Consider the following 19,467-nt stretch of genomic DNA (forward strand, 5'->3'; position numbering starts at 1 on the left):
CCGCAGGGGTTGATGTCCCTCAAAGCCCTTTTGAGCTTGGCAGAAGGCCGGTCGCCAATGGGCTACCACTCACCTGGTATCATGGTCACAGTGAAATACTTCCTTCCAAGCTGCACTCCAACAACTTTCCCAGGTCCAGCAGACTCTAGGGCAACTTTTGAGCATTGGATCCTGGTCCCTGGTGCTGCACAGCAGCGAGGTGCGGCAATGAGAAGTTTTGGGCTACCAGCTCACCCTAGAAAGCTTCCTAATCTATTGTGGGCCTGTGCTGCAAACAGGTGGTAAGCCACTGACCATTGGAGACTCTTGCTTTGGTTGGGCTTAGGAGTCATCTCCTACACAAGCAGGACATCGCAGACCCAGTCCCTTCTCGTTTGCTAGCCAGTATGTTCAGCAGGATAAGTCCACCTCTGTGCAGCTTCTGTCCACCGGGTCCTTGGGGCAGCAGGGCAATCCTCCTTTGGAGTCCGTAGAGATCCGAGTTCTGGGTGCCAAGGGTGCACTATTTATACCCAGAAAATGCTCTCATGGTAGGTCAGGGGAGGATGTGGTCAATAGCCAAAAGGCTACTAGCTTCCCTGCATCCTAATGACAACATTTGACCATGTGTAACATTTGGGTATCCCAGAGTTCTCCATTCTGCCCACCTTCAAGATGGCAGAACCCCTTTCTTCTTGTGTAGAGCTTCCTAGCCTAACACACAGGTGTGGCTACCAACGTTCCTGAAAAAGCGGATTGACAAATGGTTTCGTTCTCCTTCCCAAATGCCAGCTTGTCTCCCTAAACAATAGAGCAACCCCTCCCCCAAGTGTTAACCATTTGCACTTCAAAGGTCACTTCTCCTTTGAAGCTCGTCTTCTGGGGCAACACCCTTGTGACTTCCTGTCACATAGAAGTAACACCTCTTCCCTACAAGACTTCTATTGTGTCCTTTCCAGGGAGGTGTTTGCACAGCTCCCCTGGAGGGCTGAAATCTGGCTCAGGGACAGAGACCCCATGTGCAACTGTAAACAAGCACAGGAGACCTTAAGCATCAAAGGGACAACTTTGTAAAAGTTGCACACTGCAACAAGTTACATTAATTTCAACTTGGGCATCAAGTCGGGCTCAATGTAACAAGTTATTTGGTATCTTACATTATCAACTTTAGTTGCCCTAGTCAGAGGTGAGCGGAGCTGCAATAGCAGCCTGCAACTGTGCGCTCGCCAATGGGTCTTCTAGCCTTTATTCCTCTGTATAAAAGACAATTGCGTGTTTTTACTGTTGAACTTGCTAAAATAAATGTTCCTCTTAATACACATCACCCTGTCTTAGAGCTTGATAGACCTATCTTAAGGGTGACACACATATATTTAATAGGGAGGGCATTGGTTTGCCATTACTTTAAATGACAAAGTTGAGTTAGCAGTTTAAAACTGCCCTTCCAGTCTTCAGTGGCAGACTAGGATCCATGATTTACCTTTGCATACCCAGGGTGGCACAACTAGTGCTGCAGTCCCTGGGTTGACCCTCTAGCTTACCGGCCCTGGGTACCATATACTAGGGAAGTAAGTAAGCTTAAGCCAATTGGGTATAGCCAATCCAACATATACACTTTAAGATCAAGGCACTGACAGGCGCTGAGGTCTGGTTAGCAGTCCTCTATGCAGTCTGAGTCGAAAATCAGCAGCATCAGGCCAAACCTTTGGGCCTGACCATGCAAAATGAGGCATTTTCCTACCCCTATATATGTGATTTATAATTAGAGCTGGGAACTCCTGCATGATTCCCACTTCCCTTGACCTCCACGTGCATTGACCTGCTCTTCCTGTTGAAGGCCTTTCCACTGGGTAATGTAATCTATGCTTTCAGATCTCTTTTGCCTGAAACCTTTTTTTAGAAGATGGGCTGGTCAAGTCACATTGTCAGATGTCTGGTGCCCTGAAATGAATCCCAATTTGAATGTGTAGTCCTCCTTTTCATATATAAGCCATTTGTAAAACATCTGCAGTTTTTCTCTATTATCTACTTCGATTTAACTGTAATTGTCGTTCTCGTTATTGATCTCCAGTTCCATATGAGGTTCTTGCCCTCACTCTGGCTGCTGATAATTTACTTGCCTTTTTACCACTTGAGGGAAATCTTACTTTAACTTCAGATCTATCTTCAGACATTGTTCATGTGCTAGCATGTATGTTGTGCCCCTCTATCTCAAATTTTTATCTTAAGTACTTACCTTTTGATAACCGCTATGAACATTTTATAAGTGACCATATGAATATAGATTGTGTATTCTTTGGTTAGTCTTTCTATTTCCTAAAACAAATCTTCAAGTGTACTAATACAGCATCATGTTTTCAATTGTTTTTAAAAATTAACAAGAATATAAAGCAAAGGGTGTATATTTTGCACAGTAAATGGAGTGTACTTTGTAGCATTAGATGCTTGTGAAAATTGAAAAGACAATAAAATTTGTTTAGGAATATTGAAAATGTGTGAATTGGGCAGTATTGAAGATTTTCATCATAAGCAATTGCCTTGTGTCTGTTTATTTAATCCAAGCCAGCCATTCTCAAGAAAAATCGCACCTAATTTCAATAAAGTAAATGTGAATACCAAAGTTGAAGGAAGAGATGTTCTCTTTATGCTTTCAGTTTTTCAATTTAAAGGTCTTTTGTCTTCCACGATTCACCAAAGAGGGATTATTGCTCAGCCTTTTTCTAACCTTGAAAGGATATTTTTTGGCTCTTCGTGCTTTCCCGAAATTGCTACTGCCTAACCTTTCCTGAGGGTCCTGAACAGACGGGGGTTGGAACTGTGTTTTTCTTGCTCAGTCCTCTCAGTGGGCTTGCATCCAAAACAAGCTTTTGCAATTGAATAGGGTCTCGCATTTCTCAGAGTTACAGCTATTAGCCGTTGTAAACTCCCAACCGGATTTTTCTTGCCAAATTGAATGGAAAAAAACTGCGCGATAGCGCTGCTACAGTTCACTCGTAGTGAAACCTATCAGCAAAAGTGCAATTATCTATGTAACCAGCAAAAGTGCAATTAACTATTTAACAGGGTCGATGTTATGCAAAGTGCTCGACTTCTGCCAAGCGAGATCGCGCTGCGAACAAAAGATAAAAAGTAGTCCACAAACCTGACAGGAAACAGCGAGCCTCGCATGTTTTCAGTACTTGGTCACTACGCTCGAGGAGGGCTAACCACCGGAAAAGGCATGACGTATGCGTGCCTTCCACTAATGAAAGCAAGCAGATTTTAACAGGCAAGCCCACGAACCAATGAAACACACTGACGTGATGTGGACGAGGCTCCGAGCCCTTTTCTAAGTCCTAGAGCGTCTTGCAAGCAAAACCCATGCGCAAGCGCATGCGACGCAGGCTCAACCCTAAAAATATGTTGTAGGCTTTGATCCCTGTCAGAGGGGCCAAGAAAATCTGCCACAGAAAATCTCCCTTGAGAACAGGTAAACTTAGCCACGAAATTCCCAAAATTTACTTAGAGTTAATAATAATGTTATATTCACTCTACAAGAATAATTAAGAGATTTCTTTTAGCACTTTGGTTCAAGGGATATTGGAGTCAATGCTAATACCAAAGCATTGTAATTAGAATATGGACAGATCCGAACTCGGAATTTGGTGACTCATGAATTAGATTAAATTGAATGTATTCATTTGATAAAAATAGGACTTTTGTGTATACGGGGCCTGCTCCTTATACACTATGCTTGTTTAAACCTTGGTGCCTGCGGAACTCACCCGGAGAAGATGATGACTAGTGCTATTTCGATATGCATATGTTAATAAGCCTAATTTGTTTAATCGTCCTACTACAGACCATATTGTGAGGTATACTAAACTTAAATCCAAGTTAGAAACACACACTCACTGCTAACAAGGTTTCATAGTATTAGCGCACCCGTTCCATTTAAATAAGTACCTGATATGCATTGTTGTTGATAACAGATATTCATGGTGTAAGATGGCATTGAAACATGCTTAAGTTGAAAATCACAAAAGCACTGAAAATAGTTTAAAACAAATTTAATTTGCTTTTGTACATCATTCATTTATAATGGTTATTGTATGTTTCACAGATGAAGATTTTATTTAAATATCAAAAAGATTGTACATGCATAAAAGTTGCAATGAGTGCAACTTTCCACAGATTCCTCACCTTATTCACAGTCCTTCCGGGTAGGACTGTTTCTAAAATGCTTTTCCTTAACAGTGAGTCTCCAGTGCTGCTATGTGGCGCAACTCTGCTGCAGCCACAACTCCAATTCTGGACAGGTCTCTGGAGTATATTTTACACTAACCAGCCTGCTTAAGTTACTATTTTTGACCCCTCATCTGTGGTACATGGCGCTTTCACCTAATGTCCCCGTCCCCATAACAGATTTCTCCATTTTCAACAGTGACTAGGTTAAATGTCTCCTCGAAGGGCCAGAGCCAGTAAGCCTTGCCGATGGCATTGCAAGGTGATGTCTCGCTAAAATGTACACAATGAGTCTTTGTGGTGTCTCAGGTCGGGATATGATGCTGTGACCTGCGGTTTTTGTGCCTCTATGCACCTGAAGGACACCAGTGAGGGGGAGGTCAACTTTTGTCTGAACCCCTTCAGAGGGTCACGGGGCACACGGGCTGCTGGGCCCAACCATGGAGCTTGAGGCCTTTTACTCCTGTTGTCCCGGGCATAGCTTACTATGGATTCTAACTAAATGGGCTAAGTACCCCTTCTGCACTTGACTTAGGGTTGCATGATCTGAGCAGTCCCAGGCTCCCTGGGGGAGAGGTGTGGATACAAAATAGGGAACACAGTCCAACAATTCAAAATGCGCACAGCAGCAATAAATCATTGCCCAGCCAAATACTCACTTTTATGAAGCAAAAATATTTTATTTTTTACTGATACCCACACAAGGGAAAAATATGACGTTCACAAACAATCACACAGTTCTCCTTGATGATGGGACTCTGTTGTTCCTTTGGCTGTTCTCTGTCTCACTTTCACTGCTTGTTAGTCATAGTGGTTATTTCTCGTTCACCACTGGTAATCTCGAGGGTATGCCCTACTAGCAGTCTGTCTCAAGAGTCCACTTTGAATCTCAGTTAAAGTCAACAGTGTTCTAGTAATGCAGCGCTACTAGCAGCAGTTCCCTGAGGGTCGACATACCCAAAACCAGTATTACCCACACTGGCAGGTGTGAAGCGTTTGAAGTTTCCGAGTGCACCCCGTCCGCAGGCAGTCGCAGCGGCTGCACTCAATGGGTGCACAATCTCTCACTCATAGTTGGGCTCCTGAAGCAACTGGAGGCTTTCTGTGGCTCCTCGTGTGAAATAAGTGTTTGTTCAGCTTCCAATGGGGTGGCTGTGACGATTTGTCCTGGGACCTTTCCATGGGTGACGGCGCTCCCAAGGTATCCTCATTTCTCTAGGGGTACAGAATAAATTGCAGTCCTTGGTGCTCCCAGAGACCCCCTCTGGCATATGGGGTGACTGCCAGTCACTCAATCCACTGGCTTTGGCCCAATCAGAACGATGATACTCTCCATCTGGCCCCTCCTGGCATACGGGGTTGCTGCCTCTCTACCGCACATGGGTTCCGGCCTGATCAGTGCAGCACAAGACATTGATAAATTTGTGGCTGCCCGCTCCTGCCATATGGGGGGTGGGGGCAGGTTTACCAGCTTTGTCCTGCACACTGGCAGTGACCCAATAGGTACAGAAGTGGTTTCCTCACATCTTGGACAGCAAGTCCAATCAACAGGGCTCCCCACTGCACTTCGCTTCCTTAAATGCTCTCTTCTTCTTCACAGGACACAATGATCTTTGCAAGCAGGCAGGCTCTGGTGCGCCAGACTCTAGGGCAGGAGGTCTTGGATTCCCTGGGCGATGTCCTCTCACCCAGCAGGGAGACTAGCCTTGGCCCCTAATCCTCATCACTTGCAGAAGTCTTGCAGAGCTTCCCCTCATCACACTGTTCATATGGCTGCTTGGCAGACGGCAATTTTTGGTATCTCAGGTTCCTCTTCTTATGGTCTATTTGCAGACTCAAAATATGATTTAGGGACAAAGGGCCTGAATTAGAGTTTGAGGGATGGGGTTACTCTTTCACAAACCTGATGGATGTCCCGTCCACCGTATTACAATTCCATTATATCCTAAGTTTTATGTTGGGGTTCTGCTTCTTTTGAGCTTTCCACTCCTCTGCTCCCTCTTCCTTTTGAAAAACAGTCTCTCACAACAGGAGTGTCTCCAAAGCTGATAGTCCCACAACACAGGCCGTAGAGGTGACTGGAGTTCACACATGGATGTCAGCTACAGTGATACATGCACCAGAAAGTTATCCCAGGGCCCCCCCAGCCCTACTCTAGTTGATTCTCTTATTAGCCCCATCCCCTTACTGAAATATGCCCATGCCCCTTCCTTGTGACATCTCAGTGAATCAAAGACCACCCTTTCAGGTGTACAGGTGAAGCCTGGGCCTCCCCTCCCCAGTGTGTGTCCCACCCAGGTTACAGCAATGCAGCAACACACAAATCTCTCTGAGGGGTTGGATCTCTCTACCTCCTCTCTGTGTGTCATGATCCAGGCCTGGGTCTCCCAAGATGGATCATTTGGCACTCCATGTATTGTATCATTCACAGGCACACAAATACTCAGTGCATGTTTACAGCAAACACACTGCGTAGCATTGAATCCCCCATGTACCGCACATCTCACATACATCCACCACTTGTACTGAACATACACGCACTGTACCCCACATGCACTGCACCACTCACATGCACACATACACCAAGCACTTGTATTTATTCTGCACGCACTGCACAGCACTGAATTCTTCAGGCACTGTATCACTCCGAGGCACATGTACATCCAGCACTATCATACACCATGATGCACTGCTCAGTAGTGAACCAACCCTGTATTGCACCCTCCTCAGGCAGACATACACCAATCGTAGATTCATCACGTCTGGGCTGTGCAGCACTTAACACCAATCTGATGTATGGCAAGTGTCAGATAAGCACTCAACAGTGGAACTTTAAAAGTGAATGAGCCCCTAATCCTTCAGTGACACAGGGTATAAAGGACATGTTCATTCCTACTGATCACTACACGGTGTGCTGCCACCACAGCACTCCTACTGCTTAACTCCTTTTGAAAGATGTAGCTTTCCTCCACTGAGGGTAGTGCTTTGGGTGACCCTCCCTTTCCAGCAAGGCCTCAATCTGTGACACAGGTTTATGTCATGGCACATATACATAATCCGTGTTTAGCTATGACAACACAAATCAGCATTAGGGATCCAGATATCAGTACAGTTGGGCACTCCGTGCAGGGGAGCACATTTGTTACAATGCAGAGCACCTTTCCATCCCAACCTTGTTTTTTGCTAAGAGCCTCTCGGACTGCCTCCAACGGACTCTCTCTCCCACAGGTAAATCTCTCTCAAAAAGCATCATAGGAAGGAAAAGTTTTTTTCTTGAACAAGCGGTCTCATCCTTGGACCAATTGGACTCTCAACAGTGTTTCCAGTCGCCAGACTCTTACTCAATGTGGGGCTACCCCTCCTCTTCCCCTGCACTTAAAAGAGGTCACTGGAGTTTTCCTGTCTTTCAGCTGACCAAGTGCAGGTCGAGGCCTTCTAGCAAGCGATGCTGTATCTTTTTAGTTTGCTCCACAATCCTTTTGGCTACTCCCCAAAAGGGATCCATTCCTGGGGACTTCGTGACTCAGGCAGCTACAATACTGTTGCTTCATGACACTGTACTTATAACAGGCTTTGGCCTTGGAGTCCATTGGAAAGGCAAAAACTTACGCGCTTCTTCAGTGCTGATTTTGAAGTTAAAGGTGACCGCACTCACCGACTTGACTCTGGTGAAGGCCAAAACGTCAGAAGTATCATCTGATCTTCTGGAGGAGGTCAGGTCAAATTTTAGCGATGAACCCCATTGTGAACACCTCCCGCAGGGCCCAAAGGTTCATACGCTCGGAGATTTTCAGTTTGGATTATTATGGGGGTTATTCTAACTTTGGAGGAGTGTTAATCCGTCCCAAAAGTGACGGTTAAAGTGACGGATATACCACCAGCCGTATTACGAGTTCCATAGGATATAATGGACTCGTAATACGGCTGGTGGTAAATCCGTCACTTTTCCGTCACTTTTGGAACGGATTAACACCTCCTCCAAAGTTAGAATAACCCCCTATGTCTTAGCTACAATGGAGGATAAGGACTATGGCTGGACACAGGATGATTACTCAGAAGCTCCTCTGATATGCTACAATAATACAGTATTGAGGTTCCTCTCTACTTGAATTTACAAAATGCCTGTGGCCTAGATACTTTGCCAGCTTCAGGGGAGGTTTAATCTTTTGTGATTGTCATTCGGAAGATGTAGAAAGCTTTATCATTGATTGTATCTTCGGCAAAATTAAGATCTAATATTGTGAAGGAAATCCTTTAACATTTGTGGCAGCAGTGGAACCCTTGCTTCCATTTAATGAGACACCTCAAACGAGATCCAGCAATGTGCAAATTATCCATGCTCCTGCTCCAACAGCAATAGTCCAGCCTGAACTTCCTGGCCAGGTCGCTTTCTAACAGGAAAACTGTCAACCCCAGCCCAGAACACCTTGGTCAGAGCTCTTATGGTACGCTGACATGGAGCAAACCTATCAGTACAATTCTAGTAACTGCAATGCCTAGCTGGCATTTCATGCAGGTAATGGGGTCTCACGCTCATTTAGCTCAGATATGCATGTTATGAACCTGCATTGCTACAGGGAACTACTTTGTAGGGATTAATTGCTACTGTTCCTACAAATTCTTATGTAGGTGGCTCATTGCTCGCACATGGCCTCTTCCCCAATCTAGGTGGACCCCATTGAGCCATCTAAGGTGCCAAGAATCAGCCATGAGGGTCACATTGCAGCTTTTTGAGCTCTAAACTGTCAGGCTGTCCAAGACAGATATCTGCCACTGGTAGTACGAAACATGTTGCTTTGCCCTCTAGCTCTTCATGTGTGCATTAGACCTGGTGACCACAGTACCCTGACATCCAAGGATCGATGGCCTCAGTTTGTTAATCACTTTATAGAGTCTAATCCGTATCATTTGGGCTTAATATATGTATGTCCATGTCGCCTTCTACCCCCTGCTCCCCACACATTTACCATCTTAGTAGTGAAACGTTGATTCCCATTCTTGTTAATATTAACAATGCCTCCTTCACAATGGCCACAGTGTCGGCTAAATGGAAGTAGTTTTGCTCCTCAAAGTGTTTTAGGAAATTTGGCCTGTTGTACTGGGATTGCCTCCATTTCACTTCCGGTGGAAAAATGTTTCAGGGGTCAAAACTGGTTTTTACCTTACTATGGCTGAGGAGGCGTCAACCACTATCTTCTTGTGCTTTAATCAACTGTGTTGCTGAGGAAAATATCCTCTTACTTCGATTTCGACAGCAAGCTATAAGTCTCCCAAGCCTTGGTAGAGTACAGACTAGACTGTATCCACTCAGTCTACTTTGTTTCACCCTCTTTTTTTTTATTCAAAGACTACATACTACCAATTATACAAAATTAAGCAGCTCTTTTTCTCACTGGGGTCTCCAAATATAGTCACATTTATCCCATTTTGGAACAACTACATTGCTGTAGTTAGTCATTCGCTGTGTCGTTCTCAATAGGTTAACTGCTTGGGCTGATGAGAATCACATTCTTGCGGACTTGCAGTATGGGTTTAGACCGGGTCGGAGCACAAATGAGCAGTGCTTAAATATGTATTTTTTTGTTAACAAATATATACTGTTAAAACAGGCTCAATCCATATGGCCTTTATGGATCTTTCCTTGATGTTTGACAAACTGTGGACAGTGGTAAACTTTGGAATATAAATTGTGGACAGAGATAAACCGTGTATATATCCTTTTGACCTTGGGAGTGGACCAGGACTTTGTGTACTTCTTTCGAGATCTTTGTGTGAATATACTCTTGGTAGTATGCTGCAATAGTGAGGGCTCTAATAGAGACTCTTTTCAGGTCAGGAAGGTGGTTTGCAAAGGATGTATCTTGGCCTCTTTACCGTTTACCTTTTATATAAATAATTTTGAAAAACCTTGCTCATAAAGGGATCTGATTTCCCAAAACTTGGCAGTCATCCTCTTTCTGCATTACTGTATGCAGATGACGTGGTCTTGCTCACAAGAACTGTGTTAAGGCTTCAAAGCCTTTTGGAATCTGTAGTGGCCTTTATGGACAATCTGAACCTGACAACCGCATACAGAAAGGCCTATGTCATGGTAGTTTGACTGGAGTCAACCATGTCCAGGATTTTTCACATCCGTGGTCAGGAATTAACCAGAGTAAATTATTTGACCTATCTTAGAGTCCTGTTGAATTCGGAAGATGCCTGGTCTCCTCTGCTAAAAGCCAAGAACCACCTATTTTTACGTATAAATGGATCTGTTTTTGACTTTGCTTCTAGACTCAAGGAAGCAATCACTTATGACATTATTGGCAATTTATCAGGCTAAAAGTGTTTTTGCCGTGGACTTCGGTAGTGGCATTTAGGGCTATTCTGATTGTTGCTTGTTACAGTTAGCAGAAAACAAATTTATCAGAGCTTACTGAATGTTCCTCAGTTAACCCCTGTGTATATTGTCCATCAAGAGCTGGGACTTAGCTCTTTATATGACATGCTGGCTTTAGTCTCCTTTTTTAAGATGGGTAACCATCTGGTTGAGGAAAGGGACAAAACTGAACCAAGACATGCTGCATAATTGTCTCTCTCTTGACAAGGCCAAGTTTATTCCCTAGTTAAAATATATTGATAAAATGTTTACACAAATGTGTTATAGAGATTTATCTGCTAACCCTCAAAAATTGCATAATCCGATTTGTTTTAGTCTAGGGAAACTTTATTGTGTAGCTATCAAGAAGAAAAGAAGGCCATGATTTTCCTAAGTCCCTGGTAACAGCCTGTATACTTCCGAAAACTATACTGTGTGCTCTGAGCCCTATCTTTATTGGTCACTGGTACAAGACATCGATTTTATGGTCATGTTTCGACCATTTGTCCTCACAAGCCCTGATGCACCATTTTAAGTTTTGTGGTTTTTGCATCAAGGCTCATAGTGTTTTTATCACCCCCACTTGTTAAAAGGATCAATTTTAAACCGGTACGCCCAGCCATGATGTTTTTACAATGTTAAACGATGAGCTAATTTATTCGTTTGTCTGCTTCCTATAAACTGCTTTGTCATTAGATGGTTGTTTGATACCTGATTTTATGAGATAGTGTTAATGCACATTTGTATTTTTATGGATTTTAAATTAAATCTGACTTAGGGCCCGAGTTAGATTTCAGCAGTTTGGTTACTCTGTCACAACGGTGACAAATAGCCCATCCGCCAAAATATAAATACCATATGGTATTATGGGATTTATATTTTGGCGGACAGGCTATCCGTCACCGTTGTAATGGAGTAACCCATCCACCGAAATATAAATCAGGCCCATAGTTTTAAAATATGTCACTGTGAATTTTATTATGTCTTGTCTGATTTTAGTTATGGAAAAGGGTTTACTAATCACCCTACTGGTGGGAAATCATTTTAACTAGGCCAGCTATATCGTAATATGTCCATAGTTATTCTTTGACCTTCGCATTTGACTCTATGTAGTCTCTGTATTTTTTTCTTTTCTCTTCTTTAGTGGTAGCTGTAAATATATAGTTTTGTGATGTATTTTTTTTATATTGTCTTTTATGGTTTTGCATTGTTAAAACCAAATAAAGATTTAAGATAATAGTCACAGTCATCCCATTTTAGACAGCTAAGTTGGCTGCCAATCAAACAAAGAATACAGTTTAAGATTCTTTGCATTTTTCATAAATCTTTTTGGCAATGCTCGGATGTTTCGTAAATACTCAATCACGAGCTACATACTTTCAATTCATCTGCTTTATATTGGCTGGTCTCGCAGGGCCCACAACGGCGGGCGCATGTTTCAGTTATTGCTTCAAATTTAACCGAACCTTCTTCAATTGCTATCAAAACCTGGTTGCTTATACAGGCTTACGTTTAACTTGTCTCACTAAACTCACTCGTGAAGAAATGCTTGCCTGAACTGAATATTTTGATTTTGGTTCCTGTTCCTACCCTAGATTTACGCACTGCAATAGTAGTATCTATGTTGTTCATGAGATAAATACTCAACAAAAACTACAAGAGCTGTAACGATGACAACACCTTTTTTCATTTCTTGTACTCTTTTTGGCAAGGACTCTTTGTTAGCCATGCTGGACTGATTCCGAGTAGCAGATTGGCAGTTGAGTTTTGGATTCAATGGAGCTGATTGATCTTGTACGACTGGAGACAGATCTGTGCTTTTAAACGGCTATAGCAAGTGTATTGCGGTCTTAATGTTTCAGAGCTTATTGACAGTTCAAAATAATGTAATCATCATATATTATACAAGTCAATAAAACAGGTTAATAAAATGAAGATAACAAACAATATACCAAAAAAAAGTTTGCTAAAATCAGTAAAGTGCAGTATTTGATTCTAGAGCAGCATAGTTAATCATCCAACACAATTTGAACCCAGACAAATCTATTGCTGTCCTGGGGTTAAGACAACCAGAGTGCCCAAGTCCAGTTTATTTTGGTGCTGAAAGTTCTTTCTGTCTGATAGACCATGCCGCAAATATACATTTAGAGACAGCTATTACTGTCACGAATGACGAGTTACTCTTACATATTCTAAAAGCATTTGCTCAATAAAAAACATTGAAATATTTTTTCAAAAAGGCATAATCCATCTTCTAGGTACTAGCCAGGGCGCTCCCAGGCAGACTGGGAGACTCTGCCCGCTCTCCAACCTGGCACTGCGTTGCCGAGTTGGACAGAGCTTAGTGCGCATGTATGTTTGGCTGGCCTGAGGCGGCTGGCCAAACACACATGCGCACAGAGGGGGGAGTGCTGAGCACTCCCCCCCCCCCCCCCCCCCACCCCCGTGCTCCTCACAGCCCATGGCCCCGCCCCTTCTACAATACAACAATAATAAAGGTAATTTACTGTAGAAGTTTGGCTACTGCCGCTGCTGGCAGGGGGGAGGGGGGCGGGCAACGCTCCTCCACCTTAAAGGAGGAGCCGCCCCTGGTAGTATACTATATTCAGATTGCTAGCTCTTCCACTGTTCTGTACAAATATTCATTTAGGTAGCTTGTGCCTAAAATTTTGAGTTGTGCAAAATGTGGCTACTGCTCTGGTTTTAAAAAAGAAGAGTGGCCGTGGTCAAGTACTCTTTATTTTAATTTAGGTAAGTGATACACATATTATTATAGTGCTATACTTCAAACTCAGAGCAAATAGGAATGCCAACAAGGGACTTTTTTTTACAGTTAGTTGCTTGTATAGGTAATTGTAATGGAATTTTCAGATGTCTAAAAGTAACTTCACAAATAAATTAAACAAATCAAATTTGTTCAGTGCAGGATTGTTTAACTGATGCCAGCTGAGACGGAGTTGGACGCTCAGCACTATTGTGAGTCTTTTCGCAGCCGTTAACTTATGACCCGATTTCATAGTTGGAACCCTTTGAATTGAAGTTGTTGGGTCTGGTACTACTGTCCAGCGTTTTGCTGTATGTATAGATTTTGAATGTATTGTTGATATAAGTTTACACCTGTCCTTTTCATATTACTACATTTTAGGGGTCCTGTTTCTTCTTTTGAATTTCAAGTCCTGAAGATGGTATCATTACACATTGCCTAAGTATGCTTGAGATCCAAATTGTGAATCCCTGTAACCTAATTTAATATTGTCAAAACAGAAATATGTTTTGAATGTTTACACCTGATGCTTTGATTGTTTGAATAATACCGTATTCATTGATTTGTTCAGTTTATTTGTTTTGTTAATTTTGGACATCTGAAAATTCCTTTACAAGTAGCTGTACCAGTAACTGTAAAAAAGTCCCTTGTAGACATTCCTACTTGCGCTATATTTGTACTGAAGCATACAAGGGCATATTGGGCTGTCCTTTTGTGTGTATTGCACATCAAACTCAGTTCACAGAATTACAGTCAGGTAAGACTTGCCCGACCCAGGAGCTTTAGAAATGTGATTTTGTTTAAGTTTCCCATATATGTATTTTAATTATCATCGTTAGGTATTATTTGTTTCCATATCTATTTAGTTAAATAATATTATTGGTACAAATATAGACTAAAAAGAAGTCTAGGAAAAGACTAGCAGACCAAGGCAGGAAAGTATGAATATAACACTTTTTTAGAATTCGCTGTCTATATCAAAATGCAAGTTGTTATCTGATGGACACAGATCTTATAGAACCGTCTTCAGTATTTTATAACCATGAGTGTATCTGTTTTGTGTTTTTTGCCACAGGATGTGGTTTGGGCTGATTTTGGTTTCCCAGACAGAAACGGGCGTGAGAGCACGCTGTGGATAGGCACCCACGGAGCCAACACACCCTGCCACGTGGACGCGTACGGCTGCAATTTAGTGGTGCAAGTACAAGGAAGGTAAATTACTAATGCAGACCATTGTAATCAGAGAAACGTGCACTACATAACTTTAAATAGCGCTCGCTCCAAATCATCGATGAGATCTGCCCCAGGCAAACTTGAAGTCGCAATATTTGCTGTTTTATAGAACACAGATGATTTTTTGGCTTGGCATCAAGCGTATAATTTATGTCTTATTGAGTTAATGATAAGAAATGTGTTCCAAATCTACAGAATACTTAACTAGTATATCGGAGAGGTATGCATACCTCTGTAAACTTTAACTTTTAGCTTTCTATTTGTTAAAGCGTTTTTGTTTTCTTACACAGAATGTTTAATGTCTGCACTCAGTTTCTGAATTTTGCCTGAACCATCCAGGCGTGTAAATAGTAACTTTTCTGTGACTTTTTGTTAGATAATGTTAGTTGATACTTGTCAGGATTTTCTGGCCAAAAAGATGAGGATTTTTCGGGTTTCCAAGCCACTAATTAGCCACCTGGTGAGCTCCCCAGAGATCACATCACAGAGCTGTTCCCCCGACAATCGTATGATCAGAAAGTGGGTTCCTGATTAAAAGACTTGGGGGGTCATTACAACCCTGGCGGACGGTGTTAAAGGTGCGGTAATAACACAAACAGGCCGGCGGACAAAAAAAGGGAATCATGACTGTGGCGGAAACCTACCAACATAGACAGCCACTTTAACACTCCAACCACCATGGCGGTACAGACAAGCAACGCGGCGGTCACCGCCAACAGACAGGCGGGAGACAATGTACCGCCCACAGTATCACAACCCACAAATCCGCCACCGTTTCTGGGGCGGATTCACCGTGGATAAAAACACGGCGGAAACTGCTTTTGCAACGGAAAAATGCTCACCTTCTACACATCCCACGAGGAAGGAGGACACCATGGAGCCGGAATTAGAAATCCTACCTGCACTTGTCTTCCTGCTCATTTACAAACACCATCAACGGCAGCGGCGAAGACAACGGTGAGTACTGCACCTACGACATAGGGGAGGCAAAAGTCAGGGACACACACGCAACACCCCCACCCCCACCCTCACCCTCGCACATTACAACACACACACCAATGCATTTCCAAACATCACAGGAACAACCCACAACCCCCCCGGAAGAATGCAAACACCAAAGGAAATCAGTTCAAAAATAGTAATGTATCAAAATACAGTTACCAAATATATACAGATATATATACACATTCCAGATTTTATACATTACGAGAAGTAGTGCAGGTATGCACATATCAATGTCCGTGCACCACTAGGCCAAAAATGCATGGGCGATGCCCACATTAAATACCTGTCCACAAACGGAGAGAACACTGCTGGGGCATCAGATAGAAATACAACAGGCACCTCAGGGGGAAGGAAAGGGGGGGGGGCACCTCAGCCGGATGACAGCACCACGACAGGGCTCCATGCCCACTGTTCCATCCTGGGGAGTGCAAAGCCACAGTCTCTCAAGACTCTCAGTGGGTGGTTTGCCCACTGTTCCATCCTGGGGAGTGCAAAGCCACAGTCTCAAGTCTCTACAGTGGGTGGTATGCTCACTGTTCCATCCTGGGGAGTGCAAAGCCACAGTCTCTCAAGTCTCTACAGTGGGTGGTTTGCCCACTGTTCCATCCTGGGGAGTGCAAAGCCACAGTCTCTCAAGTGGATAACAGTCTCCACTGGTTCTGGAGGGGGACTGGTGCCCAGAGTGCTTCATCCTGTTAAGGACAGACGGAGTGGATGCATGTCTCCACTGGTTCTGGAGGGGGAATGGTGCCCACACTGCATTAGGCTCCCCGTGACGGTTCCTGTTCCGTCACTGTCCCAGCTGTACATGGGATAACGATGCTTGATGTGGCGGTGTTTTCCTTCTTCAGCGGTGCTCTGCCCTGTTCAGAGGTGCTTTGCCCTATTCAGCGGTCTTCACCATGGCAGTGAGTTCCTTGTTCAGCGGTGCTTTGCCATGGCTGTCTCTGACCTGTGCATTGGTGTGTAGCATGACGGTCCCTCATTGCCCAGCGGGGCTGTGGCAGCCGGGGCCCTCCTGGGCACTGACTCCGGCGGTGGTCTCCTGACCAGTGACGATACTCCTGACCTCCTGGGCACTGACTCCGGCGGTGGTCTCCTGACCAGTGACGATACTCCTGCCCTCCTGGGCAATGACTCAGACCGTGGTCTCCTGACCAGTGACGACGGTGCTGGCGGTGGCGTCCCGGCCGCCGGGGAGGATGGCGCCCTTCTCTGCCGTGCTGCTCTTACCAGGCTGTGCAGACTTCTTCTGGCACTTCACCACCTTTGGAGGAGTCACAGCTGACTCTGCAATCCCCCTGGAACCCTTGTGAGCAGTTTTACCGCCAGGAGTCTTCACCCTGTCCCGTCGGCCACTTTCCAACTTGAGATGCTTTACAGGGGGTGGACTGGCAGTGCTTTGGCTCCGTGTCACACTGCCTGCCCTGGTGGCTGGTGCACTCCACACACCTGTAACATGCACCACTGATACTGGAGTCTTTTTGGCTGAGGCGCTACTACGGGACTTATGAATTGGAGGGGTGGGGGCAAAGAGGTCAACGTTGCTGAGGGAGAGTTTCTGACGAACACTGGGTTGGGTAGCTGGAGGGGGTCTGGGAGTGGAGGAAGAGGAGGTGGTTGTAGGAGGTGTCACTTTAGGTGTTTTGGGTGCAGGTGCAGGTACTGGAGGCTGTCGTGAGGTGGATGGATGTTGGGTGTGTGGGTGCCCGCGTTTGTGTACTTTGGGAGGGGGTGTCACAGACACACTGGGAGAGGACACAGGGGACGTGTAAATGGTAGTGGGGGTGGTGAGTGCAGGTGAGTGGGTGTGGTGCTGAGTGTTCTGGTGCGAGTCCTAGTGCCTGTAGATGTACTGCATGCAGGTGAGTGTGTAGACGAGACTGGGAGGGAGGAGGGAGACGACAAGGAGGGGGACACAGTGGAGGCAGTGGATGTTGGTGGGTCTGTATGTATGGGATGCTTGTGTGAGTGCCTGTGGGATGTGTGGTGCCTATGTTTGCCTGAGCTACTTTTGTGTGTTGAGGTGTATGCATGCTTGTCTGATGGTGTGCTTGGGATAGGCTGGGGTACAGGGGATTGGGTCTGGGTGGAGGAAGTTGGAGGGGGGAGGCTAGACACATGGACAATGGCTGCCATCAGTGCTGAGGCCAGAGATTGCAGGGTTCGATGATGGGCAGCCTGACCAGAATGAATGCCCTCCAGGAATGCATTAGTTTGTTGCAACTCCCTTTCTACACCATGGATGGCATTCACAATGGTAGACTGCCCAACAGTGAGTGACCTGAGGAGGTCAATGGCCTCCTCACTGAGGGCAGCCGGGGTGACAGGGGCAGGGCCTGAGGTGCCTGGGGCGAAGGTGATGCCCACCCTCCTGGGTGAGCGGGCACGGGGCGAACGCTGAGGGGCTGCTAGGAGGACGGTGCTGGTAGGGGAGGAGGCGGCTGTACCTGTAGAAGTGGGGGGCACAGATGGTGCCAGCACCACAAGGGAGCTCCCATCGGCGGACGAGTCCGTGTCGTTGGTTGGTGATCCGGTGACCAACGTGTAGCTCCCCTCGCCCTCCGTCCCACTGGTGCATTCTGAGTCCATGGTGTGGCCCTCCATGGCCATGTGGGATGCAGCTCCCTCGTGCTCCGGTGCCATTGTACCTCCGCCTGCTGATGCACAAAAGAATAGGGAGAGCACAAAAGGGGGGGGGGGGACAGAAGAAAAAGAGGTTGAGTGCATGGCTTACCGCTACCGTTGGCAGACAATACAGACACAGCAGCCCCCTGCACTACGCCGCGCTCTTGGCCTCTACATATGCAATTCCTGGGATCTGGCCTACATCGCTATGGTGGACATCTGCACACATGGATGCCACAGGGGCATGTATACCTGTACTTGGCACTCTACTGAGGTGGGGTGGAGTGGCACAAGGCCTGCAGTACGAAGGGGCCTAGCCTCCGGAAGTCGCCCTGGCCTAGGGAAACCCACAGCCCTCCTCCCACACCCAGACCCCTCAACTGCGCGCAAAGTCCCCAGAATGAGGGTGTACTCACCCCCTTGTGTCTGCTGTGATGCCCTCAAGGTCCCATCCAACTCCGGGTAGGCCACAGCCAGGATCTGGAACATCAGGGGGGTCATGGGGCGACGGGCACCCCTCCCATGTTGGGAGGCCATCCCCAGCTGAGCCTCCGCCGTCTTCTTGCTCAGCGGCGAATGTCCTCCCATCTTTTCCGGCAGTGGGTGCCCCATCTCTGGTGGACCCCCAGGGTCCGTACATCCTTGACGATGGCACGCCAAATGTCCTTCTTCTGGTGGGCGCTGACCTACATGACATGCACAGGGGAAGAAGAGAAGTCATTACCAACTGCACCGTCGAAGTGAGTGGCCCACATCATGTGGCACATGCATTCACACTCATTCATGTTCCCTGAACTCTGCCCCCTTCCCTCGGACAACCAGCCCTCTCCACCCAGGCATAGCCATACAACGTGCTCCCTGTGTACTTACCTGTTGGTCTGGAGGACCGTAGAGTAGCGGGTACTGGGGGAGGACCCCCGTCTACTAGCTTCTCCAACTCCTGAGCAGTGAAGGCATGGGCCCTTTCCCCAGACGCAGCAGCCATTTTCTCTTCCAGACCGAGATCACAGCAGCACTTGCAGTGTAGGTCCTCTCCTGTCGAAGATCAGGTATAGAGTGATTGAACAGATAGAAAATGGCGGTCACGTCCGAGGCGGTGACGTCTGCGGCGGTGCGTATCACCGCCGGCGCACATCATCATTGGCTCCTGGGACCCATAGGGTCCAATGTTAACCAATGCAGCATTGCGCCGCGGTCTACGACCGCCTACAGCGACGGTGTACAACGCCAGCGCAGATACCTCACATCCCCATTGTCCAAGTTTAGAGGTCAG

The 19,467-nt window shown here is 45.7% G+C and overlaps 1 protein-coding gene across 3 annotated transcripts in view; it reads left to right on the top strand.

Moving 5' to 3' along the window:
• Positions 1 to 19,467, top strand: part of HSPBAP1 (HSPB1 associated protein 1) — an 832,376-nt gene that overhangs the window by 407,743 nt on the left and 405,166 nt on the right. For all 3 annotated transcript variants that reach the window (XM_069224670.1, XM_069224671.1, XM_069224672.1), the window contains one exon: positions 14,404 to 14,540. In XM_069224670.1, coding sequence (XP_069080771.1) covers positions 14,404 to 14,540 — 137 coding nt within the window. The remainder of the gene's footprint in view (positions 1 to 14,403; positions 14,541 to 19,467) is intronic.

Source organism: Pleurodeles waltl, chromosome 3_1 (assembly GCF_031143425.1).
Source record: "Pleurodeles waltl isolate 20211129_DDA chromosome 3_1, aPleWal1.hap1.20221129, whole genome shotgun sequence".
NCBI classification, from domain to species: domain Eukaryota; kingdom Metazoa; phylum Chordata; class Amphibia; order Caudata; family Salamandridae; genus Pleurodeles; species Pleurodeles waltl.